Source organism: Dermacentor andersoni, chromosome 4 (genome assembly GCF_023375885.2).
Source record: "Dermacentor andersoni chromosome 4, qqDerAnde1_hic_scaffold, whole genome shotgun sequence".
NCBI lineage: Eukaryota > Metazoa > Arthropoda > Arachnida > Ixodida > Ixodidae > Dermacentor > Dermacentor andersoni.
The window spans coordinates 30,763,986-30,776,623 of NC_092817.1; the positions used below are offsets into that span (position 1 = coordinate 30,763,986).

At 43.8% G+C, this 12,638-nt stretch overlaps 2 protein-coding genes across 2 annotated transcripts; one reads left to right on the forward strand and one right to left on the reverse strand.

Moving 5' to 3' along the window:
• Positions 1–82: 82 nt before the first annotated feature.
• On the forward strand, positions 83–6,109 carry LOC126536855 (small ribosomal subunit protein eS10-like). The gene is made up of 5 exons (XM_050183877.2): positions 83–141; positions 513–570; positions 1,383–1,650; positions 3,905–4,017; positions 6,018–6,109. The coding sequence occupies exons 2-5, from the start codon at positions 520–522 to the stop codon at positions 6,054–6,056; spliced, it is 471 nt and encodes a 156-aa protein (XP_050039834.1). The 5' UTR covers positions 83–141; positions 513–519; the 3' UTR covers positions 6,057–6,109.
• On the reverse strand, positions 6,076–12,342 carry LOC126536856 (mitochondrial inner membrane protease subunit 1). The gene is made up of 5 exons (XM_050183878.3): positions 12,041–12,342; positions 11,854–11,942; positions 11,683–11,791; positions 9,376–9,486; positions 6,076–6,165 (listed from the first exon to the last, which is right to left on the reverse strand). Exons 1-5 carry the CDS (start codon positions 12,149–12,151, stop codon positions 6,118–6,120), a joined length of 468 nt encoding a protein of 155 aa, XP_050039835.1. The 5' UTR covers positions 12,152–12,342; the 3' UTR covers positions 6,076–6,117.
• Between the last annotated feature and the right edge of the window lie 296 nt (positions 12,343–12,638).

The following is a 12,638-nucleotide window of genomic DNA, read 5'->3' on the forward strand; positions in this document are numbered from 1 at the left end:
TACATACTTGTCACGTGACCACATGAACCACGTGCTTAGCATAGCCTCGAACGCAAAGCTGCACGAACCGGAATACGCGCTTGTGCTTTCCCTTCCTTTTCCGCTTAGCTTTCATGTCGGGCGCATTGTAGCCGATTGAAGGTAAGTCAAAAATCTGTTCAATCAGAATCTTACTGAAAATTATTCCGTTTCAGAAACCGCGAATACCGTGCGGCATTGGTCATATGTTTGCTCGTTTGTATTATTTTAACGAGGTAAATGTTCCATTGCCCTTTATTGGGGTTCGATCCTACCGTCTTGCCTGATGAGCCGGCCTGCGGCATTTACTTTGCGCTGAACGTTTGTCGATTGGCTTGGATTTATGGCGCACTGGAAACAATCTATGGTTACCGATTTCTTGGTGTGATGTTTCTGTATTCCACAAGCTTGTCCGCTTCTTTGTTGCCGGAGACATTCGGCTGCAGGTGGTGTGTGTGAGAGCGGATTGTCAATTGCTCCATTCTACCCTGCAGGTTCAACATGTTGATGCCCAAGAAGAATCGCGTGGCCATCTATGAATATCTGTTCAAGGTGAGCATACAACTTTCCTTGTGCTACTAAACCATTTTATCGGCTTCTTTGTGGTGGTCTCGCGACTAAAGCAAGATTATCGTATGACCGTGTAGAGAAGCCTACTACGGCGGGCGGGCGGGCATGTTCGGAGCCAAGCATGGTTACGAACGTCCATAGTGTATTGGGATATCTTGCTGTTTCCTGGACTGCAATTCGCCAAAAGCATCAGTAATCATCAGCAGCCAGTGCGTGCGCGTCCGCATAGTTAACGTAACACTTTAGCTTCGAAGACTCCAACGCATAAAACTGGTGTAGATGCCCTAATATCTTACATCTTAGGAACGTCTCGTCGCTGGAAACCACCATGGTTGGGGATACAAAGCGCTATTGGAAGCGTTTACTGTTATTGCTTTTGTTAGCATGTTTTAAAGCTGCGAGGACAAGAAAGTAATGCGGCTCAGCAGCTCTGTCTTAAAACAGTTGGGCGTGAACTGTACAGTGCATTTGCAGCGATGGGCAAGGTTGTGATTCGTTAAAATTTCTGTTAAACATGTGGCGTAAATAGGAAACACTAGCTCTTGGTTTTCTGCGTGCACTTTCTGCGTGCTGTACATGTTCTACAAGCAAGCATTTTGTTCTAGCAGTATATTAAGTGCAGTAATCCTGATTCACTGGTACGACTTTCATGCTATAAGTGTTGTTCATAGGCCACTGTTGATATCAACTGCATTGCGTTTATGCCCAGATTGAGAATATTACTTATATAGCATCTTGGCTTGCCCATTTCATTAAGGTCAGGCATACTTCATTGCTCATGTCCATTCTTGTAGGAGGGTGTCCTTGTGGCAAAAAAGGATTTTCACGCACCCAAGCACCCCGAACTTGAGGCCATCCCAAACCTCCAAGTGATCAAGGCGTTGCAGTCCCTCAAGTCACGTGGCTATGTGAAGGAACAGTTTGCGTGGCGCCACTACTACTGGTACCTCACCAACGAGGGCATTCAGTATCTGCGAGACTTTCTGCACCTGCCACCAGAGATTGTGCCTGCCACCTTGAAGAAGCAGTCTCGCCAGGAGGCACCTAGCCGTAGGCCCAAGAGTGAGTAATCGAATTCATACACATTTTGCCATGTGGTGGAAGCAAGAGGCTGCGGAGAGGCTCTGATGTGCATTTAAGAAACTCTGGTCAAAGCGACTCAGCATTATGGGGCAGCTCCTCAACAGGTGCATGTAAAGAACTGTAGGTGGTGAAAACTAATTTAAGGCTTTGCAGTGTGGCATAGTAGCCCTGGTGTTGCTTTGGGACATTGAAAACATTCTATGAATCAATCCAGCATTAATAAATCCGTCAGTTCTTTGTGTTAAATAAAGCATAAAGCCTTTATTGCATGAAGAAATAATGGTTTGGCTAGGTGTAGAGGTTTGACAATGCAACAAAAGCAGTTACAGGTGCATCATGTAGTAGGGTGTTTCACGATGGTAGTACTGTGTTCTGTGCATCATCTTGTGTCTTCGTTTCATAATCCCATTGTTGAATAGAATGCCACGACATGTGTGAGGCTGCTGACTTCTAATTGCTGGCGACTCTGAAGACTTACCTAGATTCATACGTAGCAGGCAACGCTGAAGCTACAAAAGTAGTGTACCGAATTTGCTCAAATCCAGGTCTGCCTCATTTACAGTCCGACCCCAGAAATTGGGACAGTCAGGAAAAAAAAAACTTTCCTCTTATGCAAGTCGAGCTAAAGAATGCTTGTTATCAATGTGGCTGTAGGCAGGCTGAGGTAAACAGGCACCTGAATATGTTCCGAGCGATGTCTAACATTTGCAACCCACCTCGTCTTCACTTGTATGATCTCAATTTTCATAGTTATTGTTGCTTTTTCTTTGTGTCTTGATAAAATAAGCAAGTTCTTTTTTCACTTTGCGGCATTGGCCTGCCTGCGCTACACTCAAAGCTGTGCTCAATGTAGTTGGTTTTTGTTTCTGCCATGTTGTAGCCACAAGGTGAAGTGGTTGGCAGTTGAGGATAAAGTGCATACTTGGAATATAGACCACCCTGACTCTCATATCTTTTTTATAAAAGGCCATCAGCCTATATTGCTCTCTCTGTATATTTCTCAATGCAGTTGTTTTTGAGTTTTGGTGCTTTCTACAGAAATATATTACAACTACATCCTGTGAATATAAGGCAAACTTGAATAGTGCATTATTTTTGTGCTTCCAGCATTTTGCGTTTTGGTCATAAACATGTCGCTCTGCTCATTCAGTGGTAAATAGGCTGTGGCTGTGATGCCTTCCATTTAATGGTTACATTGTGTTTTGCTACACAAAATAAAAAGTATCGTACAGTTTTACATATACAGGGGTGTCTACCAAGTTGACATTCCAAATTCCCAGAGTTTTCGAGGTTTTCCATGAGTGCCTTTGCGAAATCCCCTGAGTGACACAGAACTTCGTTTTATGTCAAGACGGGTTGACACCATGTCGCCCGATGCTCTCACTCCCTAGTAAGAAGTGAATTAATAAAACGATGGACACCGACCAACAGAAGTGCTAAAAAATGAATAAATCTAAAAGACGTTTTGGCTTCGCTACGGAAGCCTCATTCACGATGGGATGACGGAACCTTTCCGTCATCCCATCGTGAACAAGGCATCGCGATGCCGTCCGAATTATCGGGCTTTCGGAAAGTCAGTCGTTGACAACTCCTCCAGTGGACGATGCGGCGTTAAAGAAGACTCGTTACGATTACTCTGTTATTCGAGCCACCATTACTGCGACTTGTTCGCTGTCAACAAAATAACTGCTCATATTCCGTGATAGAAGCACAAATTCCCTGAGTTTTCCCTGAGTATTGCCAGACTATTCAACATCCCTGAGATTTCCCGGTTGGTGGACACCCTTATATAGTTACATGGCTGATGCCCATATCTTTTCTTTTCATATGTGATGCACGTTCTGGTTGTGGTTGCAATTAGCTGAACTCTCTCTAGTCCTCACAACATTGCTTGCTATGTATGAAATGGAATGTCGAAGGCAACCGAAACCTTTCCTACGCTTAACTATATTTCTTCTCTTGGCACCCACTCTGTTTTAATAAACAATCAGTTGACTATTCCATTTCAGCTGTACACAGCTGTAGTTGAAGGCTCCAATCTCCAGAGATGGTGGTAGAAACCTGGAATGTGAATAGGCATTCTCTTTGAGGAGAATTTCCTGCTGCATTCTTGACCTTATATATTCTAGCTGTGAGCACTAGCTGGTGGTGTAATAGCTGTGGCTATGTTACATCTCCACGTAGTGTGGTTGTCAGTGTTATAACTAAACCTTATGCTTCGCTGCTGTTGCAGTGACACAAGACATGCAGAGCAAGACGACAGATGACCGCAGCGACTACAGGAGAGCACCAGGTCTGGACAAGAAGGGCGACGTAGGACCAGGAACAGATACCAACTTTGATTTCGTAAGTTTTTGCCATATCAGAACATTTTATCTTTAGAACTCTTGGTGCTTTTGTGTATGTAGGTAAGCATTTTTTCTAAGTGGTTATATCTGGAGTTGCAGTGCATTGGTTTTAGTAGTATGGGTTGCCTAATTTAGTGCCTCTTTATGCTTGCTTGTGTAGGTCTGGCAGCAGCACATTATGCAGATGGAGACACCTCTTAATGTGTTGTTCCTTAATTTGTGAGGTCTTCGTGCCACCCTTCTAGAGTTGTTACATTTTAGTAACTTAGAAATCATTTAGCTTTGTTACATATTGCCTTTAGTTGCCCTCCAAGCAATTGTTTTTGTTAATTGTTTGGATTAAGTGTCGCTTTAATTCTGGTTGGCACTTCATTCAAACCCGTCAAAATATTAGGCTCTCAAAGTTTAATCTGCAGCTGGCTGTTACGTCCTCAGTGCAGTTTAGGCACGTAGTAGTACTAGCAGTACATACCTGCCAACCTGTGAACATTAAACTTTGCAAGACTCTCACGAACACTACACTGGAAGGGAATAGCATGCATTTTTTTTGTGGGATACATGCCATTTATTAAAGATGATTTATCATTATACACAAGCAGCAGCAAATTTTGAACACCATAAGTCGACAAGCAACACTGCAACATTGCTGTTGCCAATTACACCTGATTTTCAATCTGTTTACTTAAAGAAGCTACCCCTTTGGTTTCCTTTCACAGCTGGAAATACATTTAAGAGAAACATTTTTTGCTAACAGCATTTACTTCTAAAACTACTAAACATGCGTAAAATTGTGGGGGCACGAATTCGTAAAGCTTGCAAAAAAAAATTTGGAAGTTGGCAGGTAATTGCCTCTGTGGAATCCGCTTTTCTTTACTTGTGCAGTTTGTTTTTTTTTTTAGTTGTGAAGTTGTGCATTTCACTTATCAAATTGGTATAAAGTTGGTTATTCAGTAGGCAGATAAAGGCTGACACATATATATGGTCCTGGAGGGAAAGAAATACCGTATTTATTCGAATATAGGTCGACCTTTCTTTTTTTCCAGAAATGTTACCCATAATTACCTATCGACCTATATTTGTGATCGAAGCTAGCAAAAGTACTGAGCTAATGGAGTTCCAATCTGAAACAGAGCTGGAGCCGCGAGGGCCTAGGCCACAAACCAAAAAGCCCTGCCATGCATCAAAGCCGCAGTGGCACAAATCACAAATGTCACTCTATTCTAACATACACCGATTGTAATGCGCACCCGTACAGTACAGTACTAACTAAATTAACAAGCATGGTTTTATGTGCGCACAAGTAAACATGAGCACATCTCACTCGATGACCTTAGAAACTCGCTGTCAAAATGCTGGAGTGAGGAAGCGCAGCGGACTCTGTTCCCATAGCAGGTCGCTCTCAATATAGGGCCAAGGCGATCGTTGCAAATTCGCCCTGTTTCGGTGCAATGGGTTGCTTTGCTGGCAAAAACTACCTCCTTCTGTTTCCAGTCCCACACGAAAGTTTCGCGCACTCTAAACACCCATGATGCAGCCCGATTTCCATCTGTCTCCGCACATCACTTTTAAATGCGGCATCAAGAACTTGGCACTTCATGCTGATAGAGCAAACGCAGAAAACGGGAAGACAGATAGCGGACTAATGCCTAAGTACACATACTGCAGCACATGGAGGAAGCTGCAGAAGCTAGACTCTAAGCACGTATGAGGCAGCCATATTGAAATGCCAATGCCGATTTATGGTCGTACTCGATTCTACTGCGCCTATTCTAATGGGTCGATCTATATACGAATAAATTTTTTAAATATTTTTCGGAGAGCACAATATATAGGAACTTAGCTATATTTGTGCTTTGAGTAAATACGGTAATTGGTTGCTTCCTTGTATTATAAAGTGTACAACAAAAATTTATCTCCATGCCAAGTTGGGCATAAATGGAGCTTGAAATAAGTTTTGTTGTGTGGTGGGGTTTAATACGAGTTTTCTTTCTTTTGCAGCGGGGAGGCTTCGGACGTGGCCGTGGAGCTCCTCAGTAAAACAGTTCCAACGCTCGTCTAGAGGCATGTGAATAAACTTGCTGCAGACAGAACAGTCTCTTTATTGTGCATTATCCCGGAAGAAAGTGATGTTCCTGTATGGGTACAGCTGCAAGACCAAGAGGAAACAGCATGCAAATTAGCATTTATGGCACTTGCTCACACGAGGTCTACCAGCACTTGCATAATTTCTTGCTCAGAAGCGGTGATGCCACTTTCTTCAAACAAGCTACAGCGCAGAGATTACACAAAGGTGTCCAGTCAACCTTGAGTAACCGGACATCCATTAGGAAGTTATGCATTCAAAATAACGCACCTAGGAGTCTTTGCGTACTCAACACCCAGCAGTTTGCGTCTGCTAACTTTGGGTGTGCAAAACCTAAAACTCCGCATTACCGAAATTGGGATTGGATTGGAGGAAATTGGGGTAACTTCCTAGCACACGTCCGGTCCCCTGCTTCATGTTCAAAGCCAAGTTGCACTTGGCATGCATTTCTAAAGGTGGTGTACACAATTATTCAGCATGCTATTGAGGAAATTAAGCTTTATACAAAGCTATGAAAACTCTAGGTTCCTTAACTCGGACCTTTGGTATGCCCATGTGATTCAGTATTACGATTACAGTCGAACCCACTTATAACGGTACCAGTTTTAACAATATATTGGTTATAACAATGAGAAGCTGCTGCACCGTCAATTTTTTAATGTTTTCCATGGAGAATTAACCCGCTTGCCCCGATGCCGCATTATCGGTAATAACGATGAACCTTGGCTGTCCGAGCCGACAGGTAGTGAAATGCTAAATTCTTAAAAAGAAAACGAGAAATTCAAGCCGCTGTTCTAACAGGCACCGCACGCTCATTTTCTAGCCATCTCCTCGCACCTCTCTCCCGTCGCCCTTCCCCCCACCCCTCTGAACATGAATGGACTGCGCTAACTGTGCTGCTCGCATGTTGATCGCTGGCTCCTCATTCATCGTTCTGCAGATAGCTTAATTGCTCGTGTTGGTCTTCGTTGTTTGCGTCAAAATCGTTCCTGGCAACGCAGTTTCTCGCCACCGAAATGGAAGATGGCTGATCTGCTCACTGATCATTAGCAATGCACGACGTTGCCGGTGAAAAGAAAGCGCACGGCTGTAGATTGGGAAATTAAGTGCTTCTAACCGATGAGGCGATCGTCGCGAACGTGCTTGCATCAGATAGCGATGGCGACAGCAATGACGCGGTAGGGTAGGCTGCCTCAACGTCCTCGCAGGAGGCCCGGCAGATGATTCAGTCGCTCCGGGGCTTAGTTTTCGCGAGGAACTTTCCACTCCACTACGTGGAGAACCTGGATGCCTTGGAGAAGGATGTCGGCAAGCTTTGCGCAAAGCATGAGAGGCTGAGGGACGTAGGGTTTTCTCATGCAAGCCAGTGAGAAGTACGTGTCGACATGCTTGTGGCGATCTCGGCGTTTCTTCTGGATTTTTCAAGCTGACAGGCTGCCGCGGCAGCATTCTCGCAATCTTTAAAAGGCCCCTTTTGGGGCCACCAAAGCGATGCCTCGGCAGTACGTGCATATTGCTTGTCAGCCGTGACACCTCTTTGTAGTTGTTATAGCAGTGCCATTCTTTAACGCCGACAGCCGCAGCTTGTTGCACGCAATCGGAGCACCCAGGAAGCAGTTAAACGAGTGAACAGAATGAGCAGCTGGATGGAGGAAGGTGGTGGGGAGCAGTACTGGCCTCCCCGCCATTATAGTGTTCTCACAACAGTTCTGCCATCCCCCTATTTTTATTTTTTCATGCAACCCGGTTATAACAATGGAATTTTCATGGCACCTGAATATTGTTATGAGTTTGACTGTATACCTTAAAGGAATACTAAGAAAATTTATCTTGTTTCTATTTCTTTCTATTGTGGAGCCTCTCCCCTGAGAGTACGTCAATAATTATGTTGCGCTTCAGTGTGACCCGTTCAATATGTATGCCGAGTGCAAAGTGGCTTTTGATGTGAAAACAGACTTGTCATCGAAACCTATTGTGGCGGTCTCGTGTTACCTGTACCACTGATGTGTACACACACTACAGCTGTGTTACAAGAAGCAGAGTCTGCACTTGATGGGACAGGAGGAGAAAGCGTGCCTCCTGCATTTCCAAAAGAAGCTAAGGTAGGGCCAATTTGGCAGCTTTCAGTGACATGGTTGTATGGCCTTCAATCACCACACCAGGCTGACTGGCACACGTTTAGGTTAGGTTACATGATGTTTTGGTGTGACCACCATCCCCACTTTCTGTGATGTGATGAATAGAAGCCTTGCTTCTTTAGGTAATTAGCTTTGACTACATAGCTTTGTATCAAGCTTAATTTCCTCAAGAGCATGCCGAATGATTTGTGTACACCACCTTTTGAGATGCATGCAAAGTGCAAATGTGGCTTTGGACACGAAGTGGGAGACCGAGCATACATTGGGAAGTTATTCGAAATAACACACCTAGACGTCTTTACACACCCAACGCTCAGCAATTAGCATTCCCTAAGCTTGGGTGTGCAATACCTAAAGGTCCGCATTACTGAAATTGGAGTTGGTTTTAATGTGGTGTTGAAAACTATTTACCAGCCAGCATGGGTTGTCGGTTGTAAGCCCCACTGTAACCACTGAAACCTGGCTGTGCACTACCGAATTGGCCTTTCTATACCTTTTTGCTGCACCTCTCTGTATTTGACTTGGCATTAAGCTTTATACAAAGCTATGGAGTCGAAAGCTATCTGGCTACCCTGAAGAAGCAATGTTTTTACGTCGATAGTTCTTTAGAGGGGCACTAAAGCGAAACACAAAATCAGTTTTGATGGATAAAGCGTTCTTTGAAAACATTGTTGTCATTAATTTCGAAATAATCGGTTGATTATTAGAATAGAAAATGATGTTCAAAGTTTGTTTTTGAACCTCGCGCCGAGTCCTCAACGCCGGCACGTCACTGTGACGTCGGGGATTCCTAAGGATTTTCTCATACTTGGGCAATGTTGCCTAAACAGAAGTTATCATAACTCACCATATTCGATCGTTGGCTCCTTTAGGGCACAATGTAGTCTATCGCTAAAGAATTAACTAGGCCTAAAAAACACTGGTGAAATCCATGATGTCACAGCGAGATGGTGCGCAAACTTCAAGGTGTTGCCACCCGGCTTTTATTATTGTGCTCTTTCTGGCTTACCAAGTGTCTTCTCGTGGTGAGAGTGGTGTTTTTGATGTTGTAGAAGAGCAATTTACTGATACAGAAGACAATTTTTCTCTTTAGTGTCCCTTTACATGCCAAGAGCAATGGGGTGCAAAGCCTTACCCTGCACACTGCTCTTCCCCTGACAAGGCCAAGTGGAACGGGGCCATATACGCGGGAATCTGTTGAGTTCTCCTTATTGTCACCTTCGAGCCAAACATGTCCTTTCGGTATCTGCAAAGAATAAAAAATGTCGCCTGATGTACTAAGTGTCTAAAGTATTGTTGAATGGGGCCATCAATTCCATTGTTTAGATATAGCAACTTAATTCCTTGGGATGACTGCTGACATTATAGTACACTCATTTAGTACCAACAGACCAACTTGTTCAATGTAAAATCTTTAGTTAACGTAGTAATGCAACATCAATAGTGGAGAATAGTGCAACATAGAAAGGTTTGAAGGTACTGCTTCCAACCTCGGGACTTTCATCTGGGAATTTTTTTTGCCATTTGGGGACAAATGGAACTTTTCAAATGTTGGTTCACAAGTTTCCTTGCATCACATCAAGCCCAGTTTAGGCCCAGTTTAGGCCTGGAACCTTCTGCCTAGTGCATACCTCGTGCCTTGAATGGCACAAAAATGGTCTTGCGTTAATCGGTGGCCGTATCTAACGCCATCACAGTCCAGAATTGAGAAGTCTGAAGAACCACATATTGCTTACACCATTTCGAGTTGGAAGATCATGAGAAAAGCCTTCAATTTATTGCCAAAAGCTACAGTGGGAATGTTTTTATATTATTCCTGTATTTTGTCGTTCAGGTGCACCTAATTTAAAAATTTCTTTAGATACAAAATTTGGACTAGAAAGGGTTAACTGCTCCAAATAAACGTGCAGCAGATCTCATGTACTTGGTATCTAGAAATGCAGAGTTCTCTCAACTGTTCCATTCATAGCCTCATTTGCCTTTATCTGCACGAGGAGGGAAATGGCACAGAAAAAAAAATGTATTCACTCTGTGCCACCTCCTTGGCCTATGACGTTTTGGTGTGACATCCTGGACTTAACCACAGTGGGACAAACACGTCAAAGATCCTAAATGACAGCTGCTATCACAGCTGGCCTCTTGTATCTTGAAAAAAAATTTTCGCCCACAATTTGTCTATTCATTCAAACTCACTCTGTTGGTTCTGCTGCACTGAAACTTTTCCTTTCAGTATGAGTTCCTTCTAATTCTCTAATAAATCACCATTCATTTGTTGTATGCACTGTTACTTTGTAATTTCAGCTAAAAGTTAACTTGCTTTCATTCTCTAATCCATGCTTCGTTTTCTGCCCCGTTTCCTAAGTAGCTTGTCCCATGTTTTGGCTGCATACTGGGAGTGCACACTGCAGTAATCTTTTTTTTTTTTTTTAAGGAGTGTTATTGTGGCCAAACAGTAACTCCATACCTGAATAGGCCGACTAACTTACATAAAGTTTTCAGACTACTACTGGCTGCGGCTTACTACCTATGTAAGCTCTTTCTTGTTGTCTTGCTAAAACGTGTTTGAGCCAATTTTCAAGCTTACCTTCAAGCTTGACCTCAGTGGGTGGTTCTCAACAATTTGTTGAAGGTCAGCTCCCGTGTTGGGTAATAGGCCAATTTAGCTGACAAATTTGGTGTGGCATTCTTTGGTAGTTCTGTTGTTTTGAATCTTGCATTCTGAAAACTTGCAGATAAGCGTTGACAGCCGAGATCTTGGTCAGGATTATTTTTTTACTTTTCTTTAAAACCAATCGCTGTGCATTTCTTGTATTTTCTAGCCCATTTGAGTCTCTATGTAAACTTTTTGTTCCTCGTCAACTACGTATGCACATATACTTGAAAGCAACCCAGTTCCTCCAGTAGCAACGCAACAGCCAAACCGGCCACGCATGGGGGGGGGGGCAACTGAAGCTGGTTACTAAGCTAATCATAATGTTTCATCTAGTTTATCGCGTGCCCATGGGTTGGGCCAAGTTTTGTCTTGGCGCTGGGCGAAGTGTAGGCCAATGTTCAGGTTCAGCTTGTCCAAAAGCAAGTGACTGTCATCCGTTACCGCAACGCTTCGCGTTTCGCTTCAGACCTCCAGAAAACGAACAATTTCCCCGACTCATTCCAACCACGGAATGACAACTCCGTAACGTCGATGATGAAACAGCCCTAAAGCCACAGCGTAACATCTTATTTCTTCTCTTTACGTTCGTCCTTAGCGCTGTTTTATTACGTTACCAAACCAGCTCGTCCAGCTGTCCTTAGTTTTGCAATGCATTGGGCAAAATAACACACTTCAAAAATAACGCCAACTATATTCACGCACGGACAAGTTTGCCGATGTTGTGACATAGCATACATCTTTATTATGCAGGCTAGAGTGTTCGTTCGGCGCACGAAACGTTGCACGTACCCTTTGCACGAAGAGTCCTGAAATCAACTGGTCTCCGTGAACACCAACGACTCTCTTGCAGATATACTGCTTCGGATTGTTGGGGCACTTCGCTATGACGATGTCGCCTCTGTAAAAAAGTGGTGTTGCTTTTCGCTCAACTTTTCCAATGCACGTCGACTGTGAATTTACCTCTGAATGCGGTTTGTGTGCACAGATATATGTTCAGTGAGAAGGATGTCGTTTGAAGCAATAGTGGGTTCCATGGAAGACCCGCTGCACTGAAAAGGTTATGACAGTTACAATCTCTGATCATGCTCGAACATTTGTGTTGATGACCTTAGTATGGATAAATATAAATGACAAGCTAAGCACTTACTATAACTAGGTCTCCACAGAACTCGACGACACAGTACGCAATGGCAACGCTCTGGGCAACGAATCCGGTAGCACGCAAACATCGCGACAAAACACGACGTACGAGCGTCATGTGATAAATTACAGCAAACAATACCTATATTAAACAATAATTTTTCTTGCTTTGCAATGGAAGACAAGCATTTCCGTTAATTAAGCTAAATGCATACGAAAAGTCTACAGCGGGCAACCGCTACGATCCGCACGAAACCGCACCATAGACCGCACGCCCAGCACGCCTGGCTTTGCGTGGCGGATTGGATCGGCACTGGACCGTCGTAATGGCCGTACAAAGTTTCTGCATATGGTTTCTGTTTCTGTTCCGTTCACTCTTTGCTCTGGCACGGCTGCACGATGGAAACGCACCGTGGCTTTGGCCCCTCTGACCAGATCTTGGCCGCCATAATTTGTCGTCCAGACCATGTAACGTGCCTATGGCCCAGGCAGTCCAGCCGAACGTTGGTTCAGATCTAGTTCAAATACAGCGCACGCACTTGCAACAAATTAAATGCAGTGCATTAAACCCGTGCTCACACCTTGGCTTATAAATTTCGACTTGT

Coding starts and splice junctions, on each gene's coding strand:
- LOC126536856 (XM_050183878.3), bottom strand. CDS start 12,151: ATGACGCTCGTACGTCGTGTTTTGTCGCGATGTTTGCGTGCTACCGGA. Junction 11,943..12,040: donor TCTGTGGAGACCTAGTTATA/GTAAGTGCTTAG, acceptor TAACCTTTTCAG/TGCAGCGGGTCTTCCATGGA. Junction 9,487..11,682: donor CAGGACTCTTCGTGCAAAGG/GTACGTGCAACG, acceptor TATTCTTTGCAG/ATACCGAAAGGACATGTTTG.
- LOC126536855 (XM_050183877.2), top strand. CDS start 520: ATGTTGATGCCCAAGAAGAATCGCGTGGCCATCTATGAATATCTGTTC. Junction 1,651..3,904: donor ACCTAGCCGTAGGCCCAAGA/GTGAGTAATCGA, acceptor CTGCTGTTGCAG/TGACACAAGACATGCAGAGC. Junction 4,018..6,017: donor CAGATACCAACTTTGATTTC/GTAAGTTTTTGC, acceptor TTTCTTTTGCAG/CGGGGAGGCTTCGGACGTGG.